A 24,602-nucleotide genomic window follows, 5' to 3' on the forward strand; every position below is an offset into this window, starting at 1 on the left:
AAATACGCACACTCAGACCCCATCCTTGCCATTCAGGCTTCATCTTGTATGGGTCCTGATAACTAAACAAAACAAAAAAATTGGTAGAGGCCCCATAGCAGGGATCTTAGCAGTAGCCACGTGACAAAGGCATACACCCCTATCACCTAACAAGTAATTCTTCTAGTTTATTCTGCAGACTGACGTACATGTACGAAAGTGTGCGGTGCTGTTTTAGGCAGTAAAAGATCGGAAGGAAGCTCTCTGTCCATCGCTGGGGCCTGGGCAAATGTGAACAAATTACACATCCACATGGTAGACCAGGGATTCTTCCATCTTGCACGATTACATCTGGTGCTAGAAGATTCTTTGTTGTGGGGTGCTGTCCTGAGCATCGTAGGGCGTTTAGCAGAATCCCTGGAGCCTACACCCTGAATGACAGTAGCAGTCGTGACAACCAAAACACCAAAAATCAACTCCAGACATTGTCAAATGTCCCTGGGGGACACTGAGACCCACGTCTTAGTACTGATGTGGAGTCATCTCCAAGGTATTCTAAGAAAAGAAAGGTACGGAATAGCACATATATATAGTTTGCTGCCATTTATGTTAAAAAAAAATGAAAAAAATATATCTTGTTACATAACCGCATGTATATTTATAAGCTCTTTCAAGAAAGACACTCAAGAAACTGGCAACACCGGCTACTCCTGGGGAAAGGGCAACTAAAGGTGGCCAGGGGGAGGGGTTCCTTCCTCGCCTGCTTTTATACTCAGAATCAACTGATAAATCTCGTGGCCAATCAGGTTTGAGAACCACCGTGCAAAAGCCACATTATCCTGTCTGATCGTTATTTTCAGCAGTCTGGAAAGTTCCCATTGACTCTGTAAACCAACCTGATGGTTTCTTAGCAATGTGTAGACTGCAGACCCATCCAATGTACTTGTGTTCTGTTAGCAAATGTTACATCTCTCAGTCTGTCAGCACCCAGCCTGTGCCCTGGGTTCTCTGTGGGTAGGAGAAAGACAGTGCTATTTGGCCAAACCCCAGCTCACCAGATGCAGGCTTCTAGCTCTCTGTCTGCCACCCCAGCCCCATGAGTCAGCCCGACATGTGGTCCCCAAGCAATCGCTTCACCCACCATCCTCGCACTGGCGAGCCTCCCTCCTTCCCCCCAAGTCCTGTATCCCCTAGGCTCCTCCACCCCATTCCAAATCCGCTCCAGCACACTTGTCTTCTTTATAGGAGACCAAGTGTTTGATACATGGGAGGCTAAAAGGAAGAAAGAAGCCAAGGGGGGGAAAAATACAAATGAGAAATGAGAAAGGTTGTAATGTCTCATCCTTAGCAACTTTGGTTAGTACTGCATAACTCAGCTGATTCCAAGGCACTTGCTACATGCTCTAGGCAGTGTCAGTAACAAGGTGATTAAAGAGAACCCCTGGCTCTCTCTTGCAAGTCATCTCCAGTTTCTGGGCGGGACTGTCGTCCCTATTTTCCGTTGCTTCCCATCTAAGTGGGGCCAGCTCACCTGGTGACTTCAGAGGCCCCGCTTATCTGACAGACGCATCCTACCTATTATGCTACCACCATGACAACTTCCTGAATGATCTAATGAGAATCTACCACTTCCCTGCCTCCCACTCGAGCACAACAAATGTGTTAATAAAACCTCTACACACAGAATTTCATACAAAGCAAGTCAAACAGCAGTTACAGTGCATGTGATGTATTTGGCTTAAAGAAGCTTGTGTTACTGAAGTTAATGCAAAAGTCTGGCCTCTGCTCATGGTATTATTAAATATATATCCTAAGGGATCAGTCATCTATTATAAATGGTGAGAGCCCTGGGTATAAATAAACATATCTTTCGAGTTTGGTGTCAGTTTTTCAGTGTGCTTCCTCAAAGGAGACAGTCTGTTTGAGGGATCAGTTCTGAGGGTGTTTCTGAACCCAGAGGTGTGCAAGGTCGAGACACCTGGGGCTGTCAGGTTCCGCTGCGGGTGCTGGCGGGGGACAGTTCTGGTCCGAGGGGGTGGGGTGGGGGAGGCGGGGGCTGTGGTCACAGGTGCTGCAGGGCTTCCTGTCCTTGCTCCGTGTAACCATCATCGCGGTGGGAGTTGGCCCACTGGCCAAAGGACTCCTGGATGTGCACGTTCCTCTGCGCGTTGGCCAGACGCTTCTTGTCTCGGGAGAAGAAGCTAAACCTTTTTGGAAGAGAAAGAAAGAAATTAGAGCTGGGCCTCGGCTGTGCACTGTAGAGAGTTTTTGCCATGCCAGGACATAGAGCAGCAAATGTGGAAGGAAGCAAATCAATTCAAAGTGGGAAAGACAAAGTGGGGGCGTGGGTCAAAGTTATCTGAGAAAGCAGCAAGGTGATTCTGCCTGTCACTGTCCCCAAACCTGGGAGGTGACACAGTGTGAATGCGGCATGCACCTAGGTGACGTGTGATGTGTCTCCTCTCTTACTTAAGCACTGCTGACAGTCTCTTCCCATTACCGGTGGAAATAAACAACGACTAGAAACAGCCATCTGGAGTTTCTTTATCCTAATGATGCGGAGAAGGTAGTAACTGAAAGCCACAGAGTTTAAGAGGATCCTGACATAAAGAGACGAATGTTTTCAATTTAAGTTGTTACGTAACATGACTCAGGAAAGTACATATGCAGCACACCAAAGCCCGGATTTCGTGGATATTACTGCTAGAGAGGAGTCGGAAGTAGGTATTTTAGAAAAATGAGACAATTGAGAAATAAGTGAGAGTACACACGGTTCTGTCATTGGATCAACACTGTGACTATTGTATGCGAATGAAACTGGGGAAAACACCAACTGACAGTGTCAAAAACTGACTTAAGGGTGAAAGCCTTTAGAAGTTAGCACCAGAACTTGCTACATGGCAGCAGCTGATGTAGACAAAGAGGGCTTTTTAAAACAGCTCTGATTCCTGGGGCACCTGAGTGGCTCAGGTCATGATCTTAAGAATCGTGAGATCAAGCCCTGTGTTGGGCTCTGCTGGGCATAGAGCCTGTCCAAGATTCTGTCTCTCCCTCTCCTTCTGCCTGCCCGCCCCCACGCTCTCTAAAAAAAAAACAAAAAACAAAAAAAACCTGAAAATAAAACCAGCTATGACAACTGATCATTGATCAGAGTGAACCATCTGATGCCTCAAAGATGAAAGAAGAAATCGCAGGCATAAAGCTTATACACTGGCCCACGAAAAAACTTTTTTTTTTCTTTCTAAATTTTCCTTTAGGCTCCACACCCAATGTGGGGCTTGAACTCACAACCCTGAGATTCAGAGTCACGTGCTCAGGGCGCCTGTGGGGCTCAGTCAGTTAAGTGTCTGATTCTTGATCCAGTTTAGGTCACGATCTCAAGATCTTGAGAGATTCTCTCTCCCTCTGCCCGCCCCCTCCCTACCACCTTGCTCGCACTCCCTCTTAAAAAAAGGAGTCACACGCTATATGGACTGAGCCAGGCAGGACCCCGAAACTGGCCCACTTATTTTTTGAGAGCGAGAGAGAGAGAGAGAGAATCTTAAGCAGACCCCATGCCCAGCGTGGAACCCAATGTTGGGGCGCTCAGTCCCGTAACCCTGAGATCGCGACCTGAGCTGAGATCCAGAGTCGGCACATTCAGCCGACGAAGCCACCCAGGCGCCCCAACACTGGGGCCCATTGCAAACAAGGCCGGCTTTGGCTTGACCTCCACGAAGACCAGGACCAAACCTGAGGCAGCCCGCCTTGAATTTCCGCTCCTTTTGAATTTTGGTGTCTGACCTTGGCAGGAGAGATAATAGCTATGTCATGTTTCCCGGGGCAGGAAGGAACAGGGATGCACGGCCGAGAAACTAAAACTTCCCATCAACTCTTTTTAGTTCTCTCTGCTCACCTATTAGCCTTTTTTTTTTTTTTTTCTTCCCCTTTTAAGTGTTGTGGCCCATCCAGTTCCGTTTTGGGTGAAAATGATTTTACTCTTCTGCGGTTACTGGACCCTACGATCACCTCCTACAGGAATAAAGTGGTCTTTCTTCGAAAGCTGGGGCCAGCTGAGGATATCTGGAGAAATTCCCCCTCCCGGCTCAAGTGTCTTTTCTCTACAGCAGGCATGTACACTGATGAGCCAAGGCACAATGGTCCTCCTGGGTTACTTGCGAGCTCCAACCATGGTGTCATCGGGGCAGTCAGTGAGCCCAAAACACAGTGGCAACACATCACTGTTACTTTTCTCCTCTACCTGAGTCAAGCGAGAAAGCCACATGCCACTCCCTGTCCAAGGGGACACAGAGAGAAACAAAGCATGGGTCCCCTCCTCTGCTCTTCCTCTTTTAAGGACGGCCACGTGGCTTTCTGACGGCGGCTTGGCAAACAAAAGCGGTTTAGAAAGCTAGGGCGTGAAGGTCGGAAACACAGCGTTAGTGTCACTCAGGGGGTGGGGGTCACAGTGGGTGTTGACTACTGACCCGTCACTTAAAGGACCTTCTTTACTGCATCGTGGACAAGGTGGTTTTTAGAATGGTAACAGAAAGGAAAAAAAAAAAAGACAAAAAGAATTATCGGTGACAGGGCCGAGAACGCCACGGCTTTGCTCGTGCAGCTCGAGAGCCTCATGAGGGCACGTCTGAAATCACACTCGACACCCACTTCAGATGGGAACACGCAGGTGACGGCCATGCAGCTAAAGTGGCCAAGGAAGGCGGGCCAGCCTCAGCAGAGCCGCAGCACACATTGCAAAGGCACAGCTCCAAAAGAACCCACAAAAACCCAGTGCCTACAAGGGAAACAAGTCTTCGGATGGGCTGCAGGGTGGGGTCGTCTAAGATCAGTCCAGCTGCTACCATGGGCATTACGGCTGTAAAGATCCTGGTTAGAGAAGTACAGATAGACACAGAGAAGATAAAAACAGGGAGGCATGAAAAATAAACACACCGCACACGCAGACCGGCCGAAGGGTTTGCTTACAGGAGATGTCACGGGTGGAACTGTGTCCCCCTCCCCAAAACTCAAGGTGCAGGTCCTAACCCTCAGGAGCTCAGAAAGCAACTCTTTGGAGATAGGATCCTTGTAGAGGTGGCCCGTTAAGACAGTTATACTGGAGAAGAGTGGAGCTTTTTAAAAGGGGGAAATCTGGACAGAGACGCGCCCCCAGGAGGACCACAAGGTGAAGGTGAAGGCTGGGGTCCAGGCGATACTTCTGCATGCCGGCAAAGGCCGAAGGGGGCCAGTAAGGCCCCGAAGCTGGGAGAGGCACGAGCCCTTCTCCCTCACAGGCCTCACAAGGAACTGCCCCTGGCGACACCTGCGTCTGGGGTCCTCGCCTCCCGAGGTACCAGACAAAGCGTTTTGGCTTGTGGAAGCCCTGACTGCAGCGGCCCCGAGGGAAGACAGGGGTCGAGAGGCAGGCCTGGGGTCTGGAAGAAGGGGTCAAACCCACTGTGGGTTGGCGGTGACACCCGTGGGTGTCTTCCATTCCAGTGTATCTCCCCCGACTGCCACACGCTGCAGGCTGCAGGTCCCTGAAGAAGGCAGCCAGGGGCGTGCAGGAAAGATGATGAGGTGGCCCGGTGGGGCTGGGCAGGAGAACAGAGGCGGATAGCCTGCAGAAGCCACACCCCTGCGGAAGTCAGAGCTGACGGCGACTATGAAGGAGACGCTCCAGTCAAGCCACCAGAGCTGATTTTGAACAACTCTGATTTTTTTTTTTAGATGCTGGCTGGGAAGAGAGAGGCAGGACTGTCTCAGATGAGGCTGGGGGTTATCTGTGTTTGGCTTTACCGCTGACACACTTCACAGAGTAGCTGGGAGTTGGCATCTTGGCAGAACCCACACGGGTATCTTCTCATGGTGATGGAAGAGGGGATACCTTTTGTCAAACGAGTGGGCCCAATCCCCCAAGGCCAGGCTGTCAGGGGCTCCAAACCACACGGTTCTGCACCGACCTCTGCCAGGACCCCTTTTAGCCTAGCAGCAGCCCCGGAAGACACAGTCATCGTGCAGGATGGCCCCAGACCCAGGGTGACAGGTTTGTCTGCCTTCATCTGGGGTCTCATCAGGGGTCAGGCTGGTGCCCAGGGCCTTGGGACACCTGGAGGCTTCTGGCCGAGTGACTGTATGTGCTACTGGACGCACAGCCCCCTCCCTTCCCTATTCCAGGTGCCTCCCTGCAGCTACCCCGTGCTCTAGAGGGACAGCCCCTTCTGCGAAAAAAGGCTGACTTGTTTCGGTTGAACATTTATGTCCTGGATGTGGTGTAGCTGGTTTTACCTACTCCCTCCCCACTGACGATTTCTAGAAAACTCAATCCAAATGAAGTTGCGGCAGTGGCATTTCAGGTGGTGAAACGCGCGGCTGTGAGGGAGCTATTTCTGGGCTGAAGTGAGGAGGGCGGTGGGTAGGAGGACAGGGACAGAATGCACTGTTGCCACGACTGTCTGAGGCTTCGCGGCCGCCTACTCTGAAGGCCACCCTTGCTGGCGTGTGTGACCAGCTGTTCTGCTCCATAGCTTCTGTGGCTGTCCCTGTGTCCCCGCTGCCTGCCTCCCGGCTCTGCAGGAAGCTGCTGCCTGCGCGCGCGCGCGTGTGCGTGTGTGTGTGTGTGTGTGTGTGTGTGTGTGTGTGTCTGCAGGACTGTGGCCCAGAGAGGAGAGACGCAGGCCACACAAAGGGGGCGCTGGTGCCTGGTGGCCACGGGGGACAACGCTGGAGTCACTCCGCGCTCCCTCGTGACCTTCCCAGGACCCAGCTGCTGGGTCACAAGCTATTCTTGGACTGTGTTCTGGGTACAGTTTTGACTGGGGCAGGAGTGTCTGTTTCCCTTTACCAGTTCAGCCCAGAAACGTAGAGGCTGACGTCCTTGGCTCGTGGTGCACTTGCGAGATAAGGGAACTGGGAAGTCCGCCCGCAGCTGGTGACTTGGCGTGGGGTGAGGAAATGGGGGTGGGGCGGGAGGTGGAAGGCATGGGTTCAAATCCCGAACTTTGACCCTTCTCAATGGTCTGATCTAAAGGAACGCAGTGGGCTTCTCCGGGCCCATGATGCATCTGGGAAATGGGGTTAATCGTCCTAGCTCTGAGCTTCTGACGGGGTAGAAGATACCTTAGTTCAGGTGGTGTGAGCTGATGAAGCCCCTTCAAACCTCCATGGTAGTTATTGCTTACTTGTTGGTGGACGGGGGAAACTGGTCAAGGGCAGGAAAGCAGCTATGACCTCTACTAGAGAGGCCATGTGATTAACATTCCACAAAAGCAAGGCTGAAGGGACAAGTAGACCTCAAGGGGTGCCAGAGGGGTGAGGGATAGAAGAGGAGGAAGGCATGGAACCATCTGGAGAACCGCCATGCCCTGCCCCCGGCCCCCAGGGAAGATTCGTCCCTGCCCCTGGCTCTGGGCTCCTGGGCCGCACTGATGTGGCTCCCAGTCAGCAGCCGAGGTGGACAAAGGCAACCACTGTCCTGCCTGGGCTGGTCAAAAGCCTTTTGTGCCAGCCTGATCTTCCAGTCATCCTCTAGAAGCTGGGGTGGCCACGGGACTGGCCACCTGCACCCTCCGGATGGGGGGATCCTGCTCTCTCTCTCCCTCTCTCTCTGTTTCTCTTTCCCTGACTCTCCAATGCCAGCTGCTTCTCCTGCCAGGCTCAGAGCCCTAGGTCTTGCTGAGCAGACAGAGGCCACACTAAAGGAGAGAAGGGCCGAGCATCCTTTGTGGGACAATCCAGAAAGGAGGATTTGACACACAGCCTCTTCAGGTGTGGGTAGAAGAACCAGTGGGAAGAAGACGATTGCTGGCTAATTCTGATCACTTTCCTCTGGCTTTTTCCCAGTTTGGGATTTGCAAAAGCCAACTCTTAATTGCCTTTCTGTGGGGAAAGGGGGCTGGAGCAGAAAACCACAAAATCAGGACAGCCCGGCTTTGGAAGGCAGGCTTAGAAACGCATATGTCTTAGAAGTCCAGTCCTGGCAGTGGTGTGTGCAGCACACGTGAAGACACTAAAAAGACCGAAGAAAGTAGAAGCCTAAGGTGCTGTCTACTATGCTGCCACCCTCAGGGACAGCATCCACGAACACAGCCCACCTATAGGAAAACCAAGCCAGACATGGAGGGAATGAGGAAGAGGTCTGATGACAAGGCCTGGATCCAGCTGAGCCTGAAAGCCAGTCTGACCTGGGAATTTTGGGTTCCCTAGCCAACAGTTTTTCTTGAGTTACCTGAGTTGAATTTCAACTGCCAATTTTAGATTATTAACAGTATGTGGCCAAATGGTGTTGGGATTCAGAGGAAGCCCTTCTGGTTCCAAGCTTCACTCCTAGTAGTGCCGACCCCTAACCAGAACTGGGAACTCCACACAGAGATCGAAGACCAAGCAAACAAGCAACGTAGCTGGCAAGAGAGGCTGGGGAAGGAGCCACGTGTTCCTGGGCGCACTCTAGAGGGCAGCTACCCCCTCCCAAGAGGAGAGGCTCAGACAGTCACAAGGCTGCACACATTCTCCTTTGCCCTTCCCGTCACTTCACAGGGTCAGAGCTAGCCAAGAACTTCCCAATGTAATCGGTTTGCAAAGGTCGAGGCACCCAAGTAACATCCCAGTTGCTCTCCCCACACGCTCCTGGTGGCCTTCCAACCCACGCCACACGCTTCCACAAAGCTCCAGCCAGAGTTTGGGAGAAAGAGAGGCCTCTTCTGTAATAAGCCGTGGGTACAGCTGGAAAGCCAAGAGCCAGGAAGACCCTCCTGGGGGAGCTAACAAGGCTACAAGACAACAGTGGAGTGTGCGCACCCGGCAGAGTCTGAAACGTGGGCTGTGGGGCCGGGCTGCCTAGGTTTGAGCCCAGGCTCTACCTCTTAACAGCTCAATGTCCTTAGGGAGCTGCCTCAGTTTCCTTAACTATAAAATGGGGATGACAGGGCCTCTACCTCCCAGGAGTATTGTGGGGACTCGAGGATATGGTACTTGGCCCACAGCAGGCTCTGAGTAGACACTAGCCGCCCACACCAGAGGTTTTCACCCTTTATCTGAAGGCCTGCAGGGGTCAGCACACCAGAAACTGTATGCATAGCTGTATATGAGGCTCTTCCTCCCCAGGGAGAGGGTCCACAAACTCCGAATCTCATTTGGGTCTTTGAGAACCACTCAAGTAGCTTCAAGTCTGGTTGAAGGCAATTCTGAGTTCTTTCTTTCTTGTGTGTTCCCCACAGCAACCAAGGCCTGACTCTGCATGCATTATGTAGGAATAAATACTTCCATACGGAAGGGTGGGGAGTCATCACAAAAATGCACAGATGGGGTGGACCAAGGGCCATTCTAGACCTTTGCCGGCTGGGACTGCAGGCCCTTTGGGTGTGTGAAATCGCCCCCACCAGCCTTATTTGCTGCCCAGAGACACGCCCCACCTGATACACTCAAGCCCTGAGCCTCAGCCCCAGGCCCCACCCCCTTTCCATCCTCTCTGCCTGTGGACCCCCAGCTGGAACATAGCATTCAGGCGCAGAGATGAACTCAAAGTCAAGGGCTAAGGCCCCACGTGCTCCGTGGTTAAGCCTGTCTCAGCAGGAAGGGGTTAGTGACAAGCCTGGCCCTGGAGCAGGTGCCCAGATGTGAGAGAGCCCACGTGAACCACCAGGTCAGCTGTGCGCGAGCAACCCCGCACTCTCAAAGCGTATCACTTACAGTCGCTTGATTCCAGACTCAGGCTGGGGGGATATTCTCGGGTGGACGACCGCTGGAGGTTGGGGTATTCGATTTTCCTCTTCTATTTCTTCACTGGAAGGAGTTGAGAGGCGTGAGATAAGAGAGTCAAAAATTCTGCGAGAGCTGGAATATTCCAGAAGGGTATTGTCTGATGGTCTGGGTGGTTATACTGGGAATAGGGGGGACCCAGGAAGATGGCAAAAGTGGCCTGTACCCCAACAGTCTCTTTGCTTGGGGCACTGGCCTCTTAGCAATGGGCACGGCCAGCTAAAAGAAGGGGTCAGCCCTGAAGGCAGTGGACGTGGGTGCCTGTGGTCTCTTTGGCCCAGTTGGTCAAATGCGAAGAATTTCAGGAAAGGAACTCACATCTCAAAAAGGCAATTTTCAGTTTCCTTTGAGGAATCTAGCCACACAGAACTACTTCCTCTCTCCTTTCCTTACCAAATGCTGTCTCCATACCTTGTGGTTTCTTCCATCTGCAATATGACACCCACTCCTGAACATCTCCCATACCTGAACAGTATCCTATCCTTTAGAGAAAGCCCAGTTCAAAGGCCACCCCCTACACAAAGCCTTCCTGATTTCTACCCCACCCGAGAAGTGATCTTTCCCTTTGAACAGCCAGCGCACATAGTATCAGTAAAATTTTCTTATGTGCCAGGCATATAGGGGATTTTCAATAAAAATATGTGGCACTATATTTTCTGTGCCTCTCTTATTTTCCCTACTGGATCAGGGACCACTTCTGGTACATCTGTCCTCCCTTCTGGCTTTCCATTCAAGAAGTATTTGTTGCACATCTACTCCACACTAAGCCCCATTCTAAGACTAGGAAACCTAGCCACGAACAAGACAAATGTTTTCTGGTCTCCTGTTGTCATAGTCCGTTATGGAAACAGACAATAAAATATGTCCATAGAATCAAAGTAAGATGGTGAAGGGCCATGAAAAAAGTAAAGCCAAGGAAAGTGACGGTGGCTAGAACTGGGCACTCCTTTGCATGAGTAGTAATGGGGAGGGACAGCTCTCTGAGGAGGTGACCTCTGAACTGAACCCTGATGACCAGGGAATCAACCATGGGAAGAGCCAAGGGGAATGTATTCCCAGTAGCAGGATCAGCATATGCAAAGGTCCTGAGGTAGAAACAAGTGGGGACCGTTTTTTGTTTTTGTTTTTTTGTTTTGTTTTGTTTTGTTTTTAAAGTAGGGACTGTTTTTAAGAAACCCATAGAGGGGCAGTGTGTATGAAGCTGAACAAGCATGTGGCGGGCACATCCAAGGAACTGGATTTAACTTTTATTTTAGCTCACTGAAATGTGAGCAGCCACACAGCTAGTGGCTATGTCACCAAACCAGACAGTGCAGCTCTGATAAATGCAAGTTCACTGGCCGTGGGCTGAATGAACAAATACTTAGGCCGTACGGCTCTACCATCTCTGATCCGCAATTCTAAAATCCAAAAACCTCTAAAAATGAAATTTCATTTTTTGGTCCTTCATTTGGTGGCAGAATGTGACAGGAGCCCTCATGAGCCCGATTATCATGGCTGTTTGTCCCATTTAGTATGCACATTCGCATCTTCCTCTGCGAAAACATTATTAACGTGTGTGGTTTTGGGGAGCTGCCCCAGATGCTGGTGGTGTACGTTACGTATACAGTCTGTGGACTACTCCTTTCTAACCGTTGGGAAGTTCTGAATTATAAAATGCACCTGGGCCCCAGAGTTTCAGAAAGGGCTTGTGATTGTGGGTGTAAGTCCTTCAGAACAGACAGGGACCCCAGAATGGAGATGGGGGCAATCCTTGTCTTTCCAAGACCTCCTGCAGCCCCAAAAAAGCAGCCCGCCGGGGCGTGCCCGGGGCCGCTCACCTCTTGTAGTACGCCAGCTCCTCCTGCAACAGAAACACTTTGGACTTGAGTTCGTTCCTCTCGTGGAGCACGTCCCGCAGCTCCTGCAGTGTGAACCGGGGGCGGTTGGGGTCCTTGAGATCCATGGCCACCTTTTCCGCCTCCGAGACGCACTCCTCCCCGCCCGGCTCTGTCTGGAGGAGGCAGAGATGCCGCTAATGAATTCCTGGCGGCCGCCGGCGGCTCCCACTCCACATCCTGCCAGAGCCCGAATTTCCCACCCTCCCGGGGCCTTTGCAGCTATTTTAGGAACTTGCAGGCGGCCTGTGCTCACGTTCAGTGCAGTCAGCGTCCCTCTGGAGATGAAAGCCGGCGGCCACCTGTTCATTGTTCGCCTTCTCAATAGCTAGACCTGCCGTCCTGGCGCCTCCCCACCTGACTCAGGGTCTTATTACAAATAACATTAGAAGGAGCCCAAGGAGAAGAAACAGCACGACTCCAATGCTGCCACCCTCCCTCATCAATCTGCTTTCCTTTTCCCACATCCTCTCCTCACATTCTTACTAAGACCATTGCTAATAAGACCACTGCTAATTTGGCCAAAACTGTTAGAGCTTGTGCACAATTTTCTCTTCTTTTTCCACTGGGCATTAAGTCACATATGTTTTCCCATGTGTTACTGGCCTTCTGGTCAGGCCCTCAGCCTCCCCTGCTGTGTGCTGGAGGTCAGTGGAAGACAGGAGGGGGAGGGGCAGGGGAGATGGATCCTACCATGCTAAGTCACCTGCCTCAGGCCAGATCCAAACCCTGTCCTCCCTCTTTCTCACAGCAAGGGTTTTTGCTTCGGAAACAAAACTGTGGTAATATACACTCAACAGAGAACCGACCATTTAAAAATATACAATTCCGTGGCGTTTAGTACGTTCACAACGGTGTGCAATCACCATCTCTGTCTGGTTCTGGAACATTTTCATCCCCCCTCGAGGAAACTCCATACCCATTAACAGCCATTCCCTAATTCCCCACCCCCACCCCCACCCACCAGCCCCTGGTGGCCACCATCTGCGTTCTGTCTCTACGGATTTGCCTTTTCTGGACATTTCAAACAAATAGAATAGTACAGCATGTCTCCTTTTATGCCTGGGTTCTTTCAGTTTCCGTGTTTTCACGGTTCATCCACGCTGTAGCGACAGGGCTCTGTTCCTTTCGATGGCTGAATACTAGTCCCACGTATGGATACGCCACGTTTTGTTCATCCTTTGTCCTCTGATGGGCATTTGGGCCGTTTCCACTGTTTGGCTAGTGTGAATGGTGCTGCCACGAACACCCATGTATAAGGATTTGTCTGAACACCTGTTCCCAGTTCTTCCGGGTGGGTTCCCGGGGGTGGAGCTGCTGGGTCACGTGGTGACTGTATGTGTGACTCTGAGGAACCGCCAAACTGCCTCCCACCGCGGCCGCCCCACCTGTCACTCTGCCGGAAGCACAGGAGGGTTCCACCTTCTCCACATCCTCTCCATCACTTGTGGTTTATTTCCCCCCACATTCCTGACACCCTTGGACTGCCAGTATCCCATCATCCACCGGAAGGAGTGGACACAAGTTCAGGACAACAACGGGGATGCTCTGGAACAGGGGGAAATGGGCTTGACAAAGAGGACTTCTGCGGTGCCTGGGGGGCTCCGTCGGTTAAGCATCTGCCTTCGGCTCGGGTCATGATCCCAGGGTCCTGGGATCGAGCCCTGCATGGGGCTCCTTGCTCTGCAGGGAGACTGCTTCTCCCTCTCCCTCTGCCCCTCCCCCTGCTTGTACTCTCTCTCTCTAATAAATAAATAAAATCTTTAAAAAAGGAAGAAAGAAAGAAAGAAAAGAAAGAAAGAAATAGAGACCTTCCCTTACCCAAACCCTCAGAGCAGCACAGGGAGAAAGGCACTTGGAACCAGATGGTGACGCAAGGCCAGGCTGTTGAAGGACCCAGGAAGGCAGAGTTGAGATTCCTGTGTCCTGGGAGAGTCAGAACAGGCTGTTCTGGGAAAGGACACTTGAAAGGAGACACCACCCTCCAGAGCAGGTCAAGTGACAGAAGAGTCACCCAGCAGGCACAGGCCGGGGAAGGGGGTCTGACCAGGAGTCACACGGAGCAGCAGGCAGCAGGGGAGGCGTCTGGCTGCAGTAGAAAATGGACACTGGGCAGATATCCCCCTGCCCCAAGCTGTCTCTGAGCAAGGGAGTGGGGCCTCCTCCCTCTTGAGAAGTAGGGGAGGAAATGTTGGATGATTTGACTTCCCAAGATGCTACTGTAGGCATCTGCTGATGCCACACCTTCAGGGGGTGCTATGTGCTCAGGGTCCGTCTTCAGCGTCTGTCTCCTACAGAGCCACATGGCTGGATGGGGTCCTCTACCCAACATCGCACATGGCAAGCAGCTGGTATACAGCTGGCACTCACTAGCACCAGTTCCCTTCTCTTCGCCCAGGTGAACCGCAGAGCATCCCTGAAGGTCTATAATAAATATTCAATAAGTAAATGGCCATCTCAGTAAATATCAGATGTCTCAATAAACATTCAACATTCACTGCGCATCATCTCTGCGCCTCCTAGGCCCGGAGCTGGTGAGATGAATCAGGTGGGAGCGGAGGGAAGAGACACACAGAGGGAAACCTAGAGGGTCATGTGGCAAGAGAGGAGCAAGGACATCAAACTCTAACTGGGAAGGATCACAGAAGACGTTACTGCAGATCTGGTCTCTGTGCATGGGGTCTTGACGAATGCGTAGGAGTTTCCCAGGAAGTCTGGGGCCCTCCCTAACTCCTCCCCTTGACATTTTGTTTGGCCTTCACTGTGTTCTAAAACTCCCTGGAATTAGTTCCCAACAGTTTTATATTGGGAGATTTCACACTCAAGTTTGGGTCTTGGGCTTCCTTTTGGAAAGAATATTGGAAGATTGGGTCACACTGGATCTACATGCTAACGGGCAGGTCTTGTGTGACAACTGTTGCCTTTTACGTGTTCTTTCCATGTCTGGTCAGTCCCTACCCCCTTTTCCTTCCATGTCTGAACCCCACAGGCTCTGGCAGCCCAGGCCGTGGCCCCAAATCTCAGGCTCACCCACTCCCTCCGGACACAGCAGGTTCCCGCTCACCCCCACGGTTTGTGAGCACCCGAGACACCCAAGGGCTTCCTCAGGCCTGAGGTCTTTTTCTCTGGAGGAGGGATGGATGGCTCTTTCATCGGGGTAGCAACCCGATGCCCTCGAGCTTGGGGGATTCCCAGACAGGTTTGGAAACAAAGTCCCGACTTCTGGGACCACTGCCTGGAAATCCAGATGAGGGAAGCTTGGGGCTCCAGCTTTCCTGGAAGCAAGCAGGCATTAACGCAGCACCCTTGGATGGGGCTGCCCTGGGAGAGAGACTGAAAAAGCTCTTTCCAGCAGGGAAATCAGGCCCATCGGCAGTGGGTCTTCTAGGCTTACTCCACGAGGGACCTCGGAGGTGGCTGGGGGTTATCGAGGATTGTCTGCTGGTCCCTGGAGGCACTTTGGGTACAGAGGGAGATGACCTGAGGTCCCAGGTGCTCCCCAGGGAGGCCCAAGAGGCCAGCTGACAAGTCACCCGGACCAGAGTGGCCAAAGGGAGGCAACATCCTCCACCAGGGCCTGCGTCCTGAGGCCTGGCCTCCTGAGCCCACTCCCCCTCGGCCGGGGCACAGCACAACCACATGCTCCCGCAGCCCCTTGAACATACTTCTGAACAGCCCCTCGCCCAGCAAAGGGGAGAGTGACTGCGTCCTGGCCACCCCTGGTAACTCCTAGGCCACGACGCACACATTCAGCCAAAAAACCCGGCCTCACACACCAGCCATCAGGGCCCGTCTTATTTACAGCAACAAACACACACTTACTAAAATACCAGAATTTGTAAGGCAGAGAGGTCAAGTAGTAACTATTAATGTTAGTTTCCTGACTGATTTTATATGAAGTCCTTTAAACAGAGAGCCCACCATATCATTGTCTTAGGGGTTTCTATGTCTACCTGTGAAAGGCAGGAAGCTTCCAGTGAAAACATGAGGAGGGAGATGAGCGAGAAAACACACTGAGTAAAGAAGGTGTTCAAGGACCACATGTCGCACGACTCCGTTTCCCTAAAATGTCCACAACAGGCATATCCGTAGAGACAGAAAAATAGATTTCATGGTGGCCAGGGGCTGGGGGAGGCAGAGATGGGGAGTAGCTCTTCATGGGTACAGCGTTTCTTTTTGGGGTGATGGAAATGTTCTAGATGCTGGTGTTGGTTGTATGACAGAGTGAATATACTAAAACCTGTTATATTGTATACATTAAGTAGTTAAATTGTATCTCAATAACTATGTTATGAAGATACATCAGAAGCTTTGTTTACTGGACTGGAGTAATCAAGGCATGATGAGAATGGACTCCTCCCCAGTTCCGGATCCCTCCATAGCTCCCATCTCCTCTTACCAATCTCGGGCCAGGAGGAACCCACCACCCCAGGTGCACCTGCTCATTCTCCAGTCTGGCTCGTGTCCTTCCTCCTGTCTGGAGTGGCCCACCCCACAGTCTACCCCAGACCTCCTACCCATCCTGTAAGACTCAATGATTTGAAAACCTGCACCGCTCTCGCTTCCCATTGGGAATTCAGTGTGCCCTCCTCTGATCCCAGGCCCTCTATCCCAGCCACACTATTTGATCTACTGAACCAAAGTCAAGCTCATTCCCCTCACTTGTCAGATAGGAAACTGAGCATCAAAGTGATCCATGAACCACCGCACCCTGCGGCTTCCCTATGTGAGTGACAAGCATCTTGAACTCCACCTAGCTCTGAGGGAGGGAGTCCAACCCAGCAAAGGTGTCCTGAGTTTGGGAACAGACTCTGCAAAACAGCTCAGGGGGTTAGTTATAACTGCAAACTGACTTTTCTCCGTTTCTGTCCCACCCCCTGGTGCCAGCAAGAGAAACTGAAACGGACAGGCAGGTGGGCCAAGGAGGTGTGACATGTCTGTCCCTGCTGCTAAAGAGATCTGGAGCAGGGCTAGGAGTCTTGTGGCTGGGGCAGCGTCCTTAGGACCTGGGTTTGGACTGAGCCCTACCCGTCCAGGAGGAGACAGGCCTGAGCCCTCATGAGGCACGGGAGACCAGAAGGGGTACACCAAGGGAGTGGGGGTAACAGCGCCAAGCTTCGCCTAGTGGCTGTTTTTGGCATCTGCCTCATCCCCTTCATCCCACTGCCACAGATTTGGTCCAGCCCTCACCTTTCTTGCCTGGATTATCGCACGGGGCTCCCACAGCCATGTTTTGCCATCAGCTCCCTCCTTGTTCAAACTGTCCTCCATAAACTCAGAGCTGATGCCATTACTCCCCTGCTAAAGCCTGTGAGGGATCCACACTCCCCACTGCTCAGAGCTCTGTGTGTGGCATTCCCAGCACCGAAGACGACAACTGCTGTCTCTGTCTGCCCTGCATCTGTTTCTGTACTTCTTGGGGCTGAGTCCTGGCAGTTGTCCTCTGGAGAAACTCCCCTGACCCCACTTTCAGTGCATGCAGCATGGACAGGCACCACGAGAGGTAGCCATGGGACTTGGGACTGGACACTATGCATATTTTAGACTTTGAGCCACAGCGACTGGTTCTGTGACAGGATGAGGAGAGGGTTGCCTGAGACTTGCTGGGAATTTGGGAAAGAGGCAACTTCTTTTCACTGGGGTTGCAAAGCTGACAGAGTCCCAGGGGCCACTATATGGCATGGCCCACCTGAGAATACCACCAACACAGAGGAAAGCAAAGCTGAGACATCTTGAGAGCATCATTTGGTCACCTGGAACCAGCTATACCTGAAGCCAACTTTAACACAAAGCCTTTAGCTATAGAACCAAAAAATTTTTTTTTTTAATCCTTAAAGCCTTTTAATTTAGGTTTCTGTCATTTGGGCCAAAAACAAGCCCTAACCTCTCCCTTTTAAGACTTCTCTCCCTTACCTCCCTAACTGTATCCCAGGTTCCTCTGATTCAGAGAACCTAGACGTGTCTGGACTGAAAGATGCTTAATGACTGTGCTGACACTTGGGCCAACCTGATGGTGAGCTCAACTGTCTTACCTTCCCGACCTGTTACCCAGGAAACTAGCACAGTGTCTACAAACCAGAAACAGTCAGTAAATATTCGCTGGAAGAAAGAGTAAGCCCCAAGGTTTTCCCTAAGGGTCCACTATGCAGTCCTGAAGCAGAATAACCATCATCTTCATCCACCTATCAAAATCTTAGCATTGTGAACACTAACATCAAAGCGAAAGGGACAGCTCTTCCATGAAACTGCATGCCACCGCCTTCAGGTCCTATCCCTGTGTTGCTGGCACCCCCACCCCCAGGGGACACATCCATGGGAGAGACACCTCTAGCCCCCTGAGTCGCAGCCCTGGACCCATCTGGATTTTCGCTGCAACTGTGGTGTGGTCCTGGCCATGTGACGGGGCCCCACGTCAAGCACACACTGCATGTCTTCCCACGCGTGTCCTGAGCTCTGCTCTGTAAGTTCTGCCCAGGAATGTCAAGGCGTTAATGTCCCCGGGAGTCACCCTTAGTCAACTGGGGGCAGGTGCATGTGGATAAACATTCCAAGCCTTTCTCCTCCAGAAAGACGGTTCTGGGACATGGTCTTCTCAGAGGTCCCAGTAAGACTGAGCTCCCACCGCAGCCTCAATAACACACACTCAAATTCACTTTTCCTTCTTCCCTGTCTCACGCCTCAGATCTTTGGGATCACCGCCCACATAAACCTCCTGCCCATTTTCCTTTTCTCAAGTTCTGCTTTGAGGGAACCCAGACAAAGATAATCTCTTACTGCAAAGACAGTCCCCTTCCACCTTAAGTGCGACACCACTTGGAGGTGGCCAAGTCTGTCTCCCGCACTGGACTGTAAGCTCTTTGAAGCTCCATAGTCCCCAGCACAGTGCTCTCAGGTAGAAGACCAAACTCCACTCCGTGGCCTACCTGGCCTGCAGGAGTGGCACTTACCTATCTCTCTGACCTCACTCAGACCTTCTTTCTGCCCTTCATACTGCATACCAGCCACCTTAGCCTTCTTATCCTTCTTTGACTGCATTGCAATTTCTCCTGCCACAGGGCCTTTGCATGTGCCACTCCCCCACCTGGAACTCACTCTCCATTTACTTGTTTACTCTCATTCTTTTAGTCACCTCTTAGAAAAGCTTTTTTTGACTCCTCCAGACAATCATGGTAATAATAGGCAACACTTTAAATGAACTAACTCATTTAATTCTCATAATAATCTGGTGCTAAGTACTATTATCATCCCCATTTTAGACTCAAGGAAAATAGCCACAGAAAGGCTAAATAATTTATCCAAGGTCATGGAGGTAATAACAGGCTAGATCTGAACCGAAGCAGACCAGCTCTAGCATCCATGCAGTTAACCACACAACATAGCTCCTCCCAGGTTCCTCCCACTTTCCCCAAGTGTAATGGAGAAAACAAGGCAGCCTTGCCCACCATGAGCCAGCTTACAGACCTACCTTCCCATTTTCTTCAGTGGCTGGTTTCCCACTTACCTCGGGCTCCTCCTCTCCATTTTGGCTGAGTTCGCCCTGCAGCCTCTCTCGCAGCTTTCCAAGCTCTGCCCGCAGGCTGCCCATCTCCTGTTCCTTGGTTTGCAGATCTGCCTCTAGTTCCACCTTCTGTTCGATCAGAGCCTTCCCCTGGGCCTCTACCACTGTCACACGGTGGCGGAGGTCATGGTTGATCTTCATCAACCTGGTCTGCTGCTGCTGCAGCTGGAGAAAGAGGAAGGCCATTTATGGGGCTGCCACATACAGTAGCTCACGTTGTGCACTGCACAAGGGCAAATCCTCTACAGGCGTGCCATCATACCGGAGACATCCTGACTTGTTTGAAGTTTGTTCATATTCTTACAACTGTTGATGCCAGAGATGGACAATTTATATATTTACTATAATAATTTTATGACAGATGGAAGGTAAGTGTTTTGTCAGTATAGTATGATGATTTCCCAACAGATGGAAGTAACACGCCTTGAGAAAGGGGTGTCTTTCTAATTTAGGTGGAGACACTGTATGGGGTTCTGAAGCAGCCTGGACCACAATGGCCTACTCACACAGGGGCATAAAGGGGGTGATTTGGAGGAAGCCTCGGGGTCAGAACAAAGCCAGGCTGAGCCTCGGCACCTTCCCAGGGTGTGGGAGCAGCAGGTCACCGGCCAGTGCCATGATTCCTCCTACTGTGACCATGCAGACCCGGCTGAGGGTCCTCCCTGTGGCCTCAGCGTTGGAACTGCCGGGCCTCAGGCAGGACCCCTACTCCACAGAGCCCACAGCATGAGGGCAAGGGAGAGAAGGGGAACCGCCTGTGGGGAGGAGCCCGTCTCCCGTCATTATCTGCTGGCCGAGAGGGTGGACATGGGGTCGGGGCTCCTCACTTACAGCTTCCACATCCTCGTTCTTCAGACCGAGCTCCCTGTCCTTGGCGCGAATCTCGTCGCGCTGCTTGTCCACCACCTCCTTCAGCTTCTTCATCACTTGCCGCTCGCGCTCCGACATGCCTGTGGGGGGCGGGCGAGACCTGCTGATGAGCCCCTTCCCACCCCCGCCACCCTGGTCTGACCCACCCGCCCCTTCCTCTGGAGATGCCCCTGACCCCGGGCCTTCTCCATGCCCCATTCCGCCCCATTCCAGGCGCCCGCGTCCTGTCCCCTCTGTCCCCCGGGTCTCTCCAAACTCATCCCCACCTCAGGCCGCGGGGCCGGCACTTCCCTTCCTTCCAACATCCCCGGGGCTTGCTCTCCTCATTGTTCAGGCCTCAGTTCAACCGTCCCCTCCCCACAGAGGCCCTTCCTTCCCGGCCCCCTTAAATGAACCCTGCCCCCTTCCCCCGACTGCTACCTTCATGACATTTTTTACGACTACCGTCTCGTAGGTCTTATCATCCAACAAGACCATTCAGAGCAGAGGCTCTGAGCGCACACACCGGCTCTCCCATTTACGGCTGGTGTGGCTTCGGAGCAGCCTCTCTGTGCCTCAGTTTCCACATCTACAAGACGGGAGTAACAGTACCTACCCCATACGGCTGTTGTGAGGATGAATTTAGTGAGTGCACAGGAAGCACATGGAAGATGATGCCTGGCCCACAGCAGGAGTGGTTTCTGTTACTTAGTTGTTTATCGTGTGTGCCTCCTGCCCCTGGCCCCCAAGTACCTGTCGGCCAGGGGGCAGGGCCTTCACTGACCTATTCACTGTGTACTGCCTTGGCTAGCACAGTGCCTGGCACACAGTAGGTGCTTGCTGAGTGTGCCTGGCACACGGTAGGTGCTTATGAAGTGATCTGGTGAGTTAATGAACCGTGCTAGTTTCATGTGCCTGCTCTAACAAATGGCCAACCAAATCTGATAGCTTAGTGTACCAGAAATATATTTTCTCATAGTTCTGGAAGCCAGAAGTTTAAAATCAGTCCGAAGTCAAGATGTTGCCAGAGCTGTGCTCCCTCCAGAGGTTTTAGGGGAGAATGAGCCCCTTCCCTCTCTGTCTTCTGGCAGCTACTACCGTTCTTTGGCTTCGGGCCTTATCACTCCAGTCCCTGCCTCTGTGGTCCCATGGCCTCCTCCTCTTCTGTCTGTCAGACCTCTCTGTGGCTCCCTCTTAAAAGGACACTATGATGGCATTTAGGACCTGACTAATACAGGATAGCCTCCCCATCTCAAGATCTTAACCGACTGAGCCACCTAGGTGCCCCCACCTCAAGATCCCTTTTTTTTGGATTATTTATTTATTTATTCATTTATTTGACAGAGAGAGACACAGCGAGAGAGGGAACACAAGCAGGGAGAGTGGGAGAGGGAGAAGCAGGCTCCCCGCTGAGCATGGAGCCTGATGTGGGGCTCGATCCCAGGACCCTGGAATCATGACCTGAGCTGAAGGCAGATGCTTAATGACTGAGCTGCCCAAGCACCCCCCCCCAATCTCAAGATCTTAAATGAAAACACATCTGTAAGGATTTTAGCATACAAGGTAACATCCACAGGTTTGAGGGATTAGGACCGGATATTTTCGGGGACCGTTAGCCTCCTCCAGGCACTGGGGCAGACAGCTAATCCTTGCCTCCCAGGAGCACCGGGAACCACAGACTCACTTGGTTCTCCTGTGCTCGGGGGGCATATGCCGACGTAGCAGGCCTCTGAGAAGAGCTGCTCTGTGTGAGTCCTCGGCTGTTATCCCAAAACAACTCCCTCGTCCAAGGTGCTCCATCCCATCTGAATCTTTCCCCTCTCTTGTCCTGGACATCTCCAAGCAGGTGGTCACCACCAAGAACAAGCATTTGTGTGTCCAAAATGGTGTGTAATGTTGCCGGGACCACAAACGCAGATAGGACATGGGTCCCGCCCTTGAAGAGTCTGAGCCTTTGTGTGACAGGCACAAATCGGGATGTTCCAGAGGGCAGCTGTCCCACCCCACCCGTCCGTACACTAGGGCTGCCCACATGGGAGACACACCAGGCTGATGGAGCAGGGACTGACTCCCCCCCAGACACAGACTTTCCCAAAGCATAGCTTGTCCTGTTAACCCCACGAAGTACAAAGTGCTTTGTATCCTTGACCCTATTTCAGTGTCGTTTCCAGCCACTGGGAATGGGTATTATAACTGTTGGTTCCTAACATCAGTCCCATCTTACAGACATAGAAAACTGAGGCCCAGAGACAGACTTGTTCCAAGACGTACAGCCAAGTGCTATCAGAGCTGGGACTCCAACCCCAGTTTTTGGACTCTGAAGTCCCATGTCTTTTCCATGATGCCAAGCCACCCTCCCACTGCAGGACAAGACTCAGAGGCTCCACTAAGGGGACTAGAAGTATCATCATGGGGCAGACTCTAGTCCATACTTTCTCTGACAGGGCCACCTGCTTGGGGTACCCACACATCTTTGTGCACGTATACACACGCACACAGGCATACACAACCACGCACACACACGGTGTTTATGGAGCGTCTGCCGTGTACCTGACACTGGGCTAAGAGTCACTGGGGTGTGGATGGTCAACAGATACAACCCAATTTTGCTCTCACTAACCTACAGACACCAGACGGAGATGGTGTCATTAGAGACCATGGTAAGTGACACGGCAGATGCAGTGGGGCCTGAGAGCACCACAAGGGGACCTGCTGTAGACTGTGGGAGCAGAAAATCCCCATGCAAGAGCCTTTACACTGAAACCTGAAGGACTCAGGGGTGGGCAGGTGACGAGGACAAACATCACAGGCTAGCCCAAGCACGTACAAAGGCCCTGGGGGCAGAGACTGCGCATCTGGAGAGCTGAAGGGCAACACTGGTGGCTAAAGCTAGTGGCCACAGCACAGTGGGCAAGGGGAGGTTGAAGCTTGAGCTGCGAGCAAGCTTAGACCACGTGGGGACTCAATGGCCAGGAAGGGGGTTGGAGTTTCGCCTAAAGGGGCAATAAGAGCTTCACAAGCAGGAGGAAGGTCAGGCCAAGGAGACCAGGCAGGGGGAGCCAGAGAAGAAAGGTTGCAGAGGGCAGGTGTGCACTATTCAAATGAGACAGGCCAGAGGGAAAGGAATTATAATGAAGACACTGATGGTTTGATGGGGAGGCTCCAGAGTCAGAGAAAGATGAGCATGGCACACAGCTTATGGCTTCTGAAGCAACATCAACCCCTTGGAGCCCTCCCTTGTTCACCTGCGCGTTTTCTACCTTCCTACCTCTCCAACAAGGCTGTGCAAAGTGCAGACGGAACTCACACAAGCCCATGAAACAGAATTCTTCCCGACGGGCAGGCCTGGAACCAAGACCACCACTCAGCTTCCTCCTTGACCTGCCAAGGGGCCAGGGCAGGGTGGGGTGCGTCCTGAGCAATGCGGCCGAGAGATGCAGAGATGCCAGGGTGGGCTGGGGGTGGGGAGGGGAGGCAGGGGTAGAAAGAAGGGGCAGGGATCCCGACAGAGTGGCTAGACTAGGACGGAAAGTCCTGAGTGTGGAGTGTTGGGGAGAAGGCGGGGCCGCGGGACCACGCGAGCGTCACTGCTCGGAGCTGTTTTGGGACACAGGGGTCCTTTTGTCTCTCCGCAACAGCAGCCGCCTCCTGAGCACACCCCCAGCAGGTGCAGCGTGGCTCCGTAAGCAGCTGCCCAACCAGACGCGACGAGGCTGATTAGGAGACTGAGACATACTGGTGAGTGGAGAAGGCAGGTGGCTACCTGCACAGCACAAGATGCGGACAAAAACGTTCACAGGAGCTTTATTCGTAACAGCCCCAGCCTGGAAACAACGGAAATGCCCACTAACAGCAGGACAGAGAAAGAAAGCAGGGTACTAGCGTGCAAGGCGATGTGACAACCATGTGAAGAACAAGCCAGGTGCTCCACTTGGAGCTCACAAAGTCGGTGACTTGTCCAGCTGTCCTCCTTCAGCGCAGAGTCAGCCCAGAGGCTGCAGGGCCCCCCAAGGCCACAAGGCCGCCTGGAGGTCCTGGGCACTGGGCTCAGGTCCCTGCTAACATCCCTCAGCCACTGCTGCAAGGCAGGACCGGGGCTCTGCCCGTGGGACAAGAGGACACCACTACCGTCTCCCAAAAGGGCAAGCCTGACACATGGTGTGCACGTGCACATGTGTGTGCACCGATGTGTGCACGTGTGCTGGGGCTGAAATCAGGTGGCAGCGAAATCTGCAAAAGCCACATACACATTTGCTGTTTGCTCTCTGAGCACCTGTCCTGTTAAAGGCTCCAGGCCAGGGCGTCAAGAACTGAGCTCATTTCCTTCTTGGTGGTGGCGGCAGCGGGTACAGATTCAGCTCCTGGAGGAGAGAACAGTGTGGCGGATGGCGGTGTGTCGATCCAGAAGAAAGAAACCTGGATCTGTAACCCAGCTACCTCGTTCACCTCTGGGGGACCTCTGGCTTTAACCCAAGATGGGGGAGAACAACGTGGACAAGAGCTTGGGGTCTGAAGCCAGATTTCCTGGACTCATTCCCCGCTTTGCTGTTTATCTGCCATTGACCTTGGGGCGGTTTTCTCACCTGCAAGACGGGATCAAAGGC

At 52.5% G+C, this 24,602-nt stretch overlaps 1 protein-coding gene across 4 annotated transcripts in view; it reads right to left on the reverse strand.

The window, feature by feature from the left end:
* Positions 1–614: 614 nt before the first annotated feature.
* The window catches only part of RILPL1 (Rab interacting lysosomal protein like 1), a 41,752-nt gene continuing 17,764 nt past the window's right edge, over positions 615–24,602 (reverse strand). Inside the window, exons 3-8 of one of the 4 annotated variants that reach the window (XM_032876445.1) lie at positions 19,981–20,099; positions 19,093–19,314; positions 11,535–11,707; positions 9,646–9,738; positions 4,446–4,469; positions 615–2,186 (exon numbers count right to left, since the gene is read on the reverse strand). In XM_032876445.1, coding sequence (XP_032732336.1) covers positions 2,042–2,186; positions 4,446–4,469; positions 9,646–9,738; positions 11,535–11,707; positions 19,093–19,314; positions 19,981–20,099 — 776 coding nt within the window. In that variant the 3' untranslated portion in view covers positions 615–2,041. Of the gene's footprint in view, positions 2,187–4,445; positions 4,470–4,736; positions 4,846–9,645; positions 9,739–11,534; positions 11,708–19,092; positions 19,315–19,980; positions 20,100–24,602 lie in introns of all 4 variants that reach the window. The other 3 variants (XM_032876448.1, XM_032876447.1, XM_032876446.1) reach the window with 3 other exon arrangements.

This window comes from Lontra canadensis, unplaced genomic scaffold (genome assembly GCF_010015895.1).
Source record: "Lontra canadensis isolate GAN:19392208 unplaced genomic scaffold, GSC_riverotter_1.0 scaffold58, whole genome shotgun sequence".
Lineage (NCBI taxonomy): Eukaryota > Metazoa > Chordata > Mammalia > Carnivora > Mustelidae > Lontra > Lontra canadensis.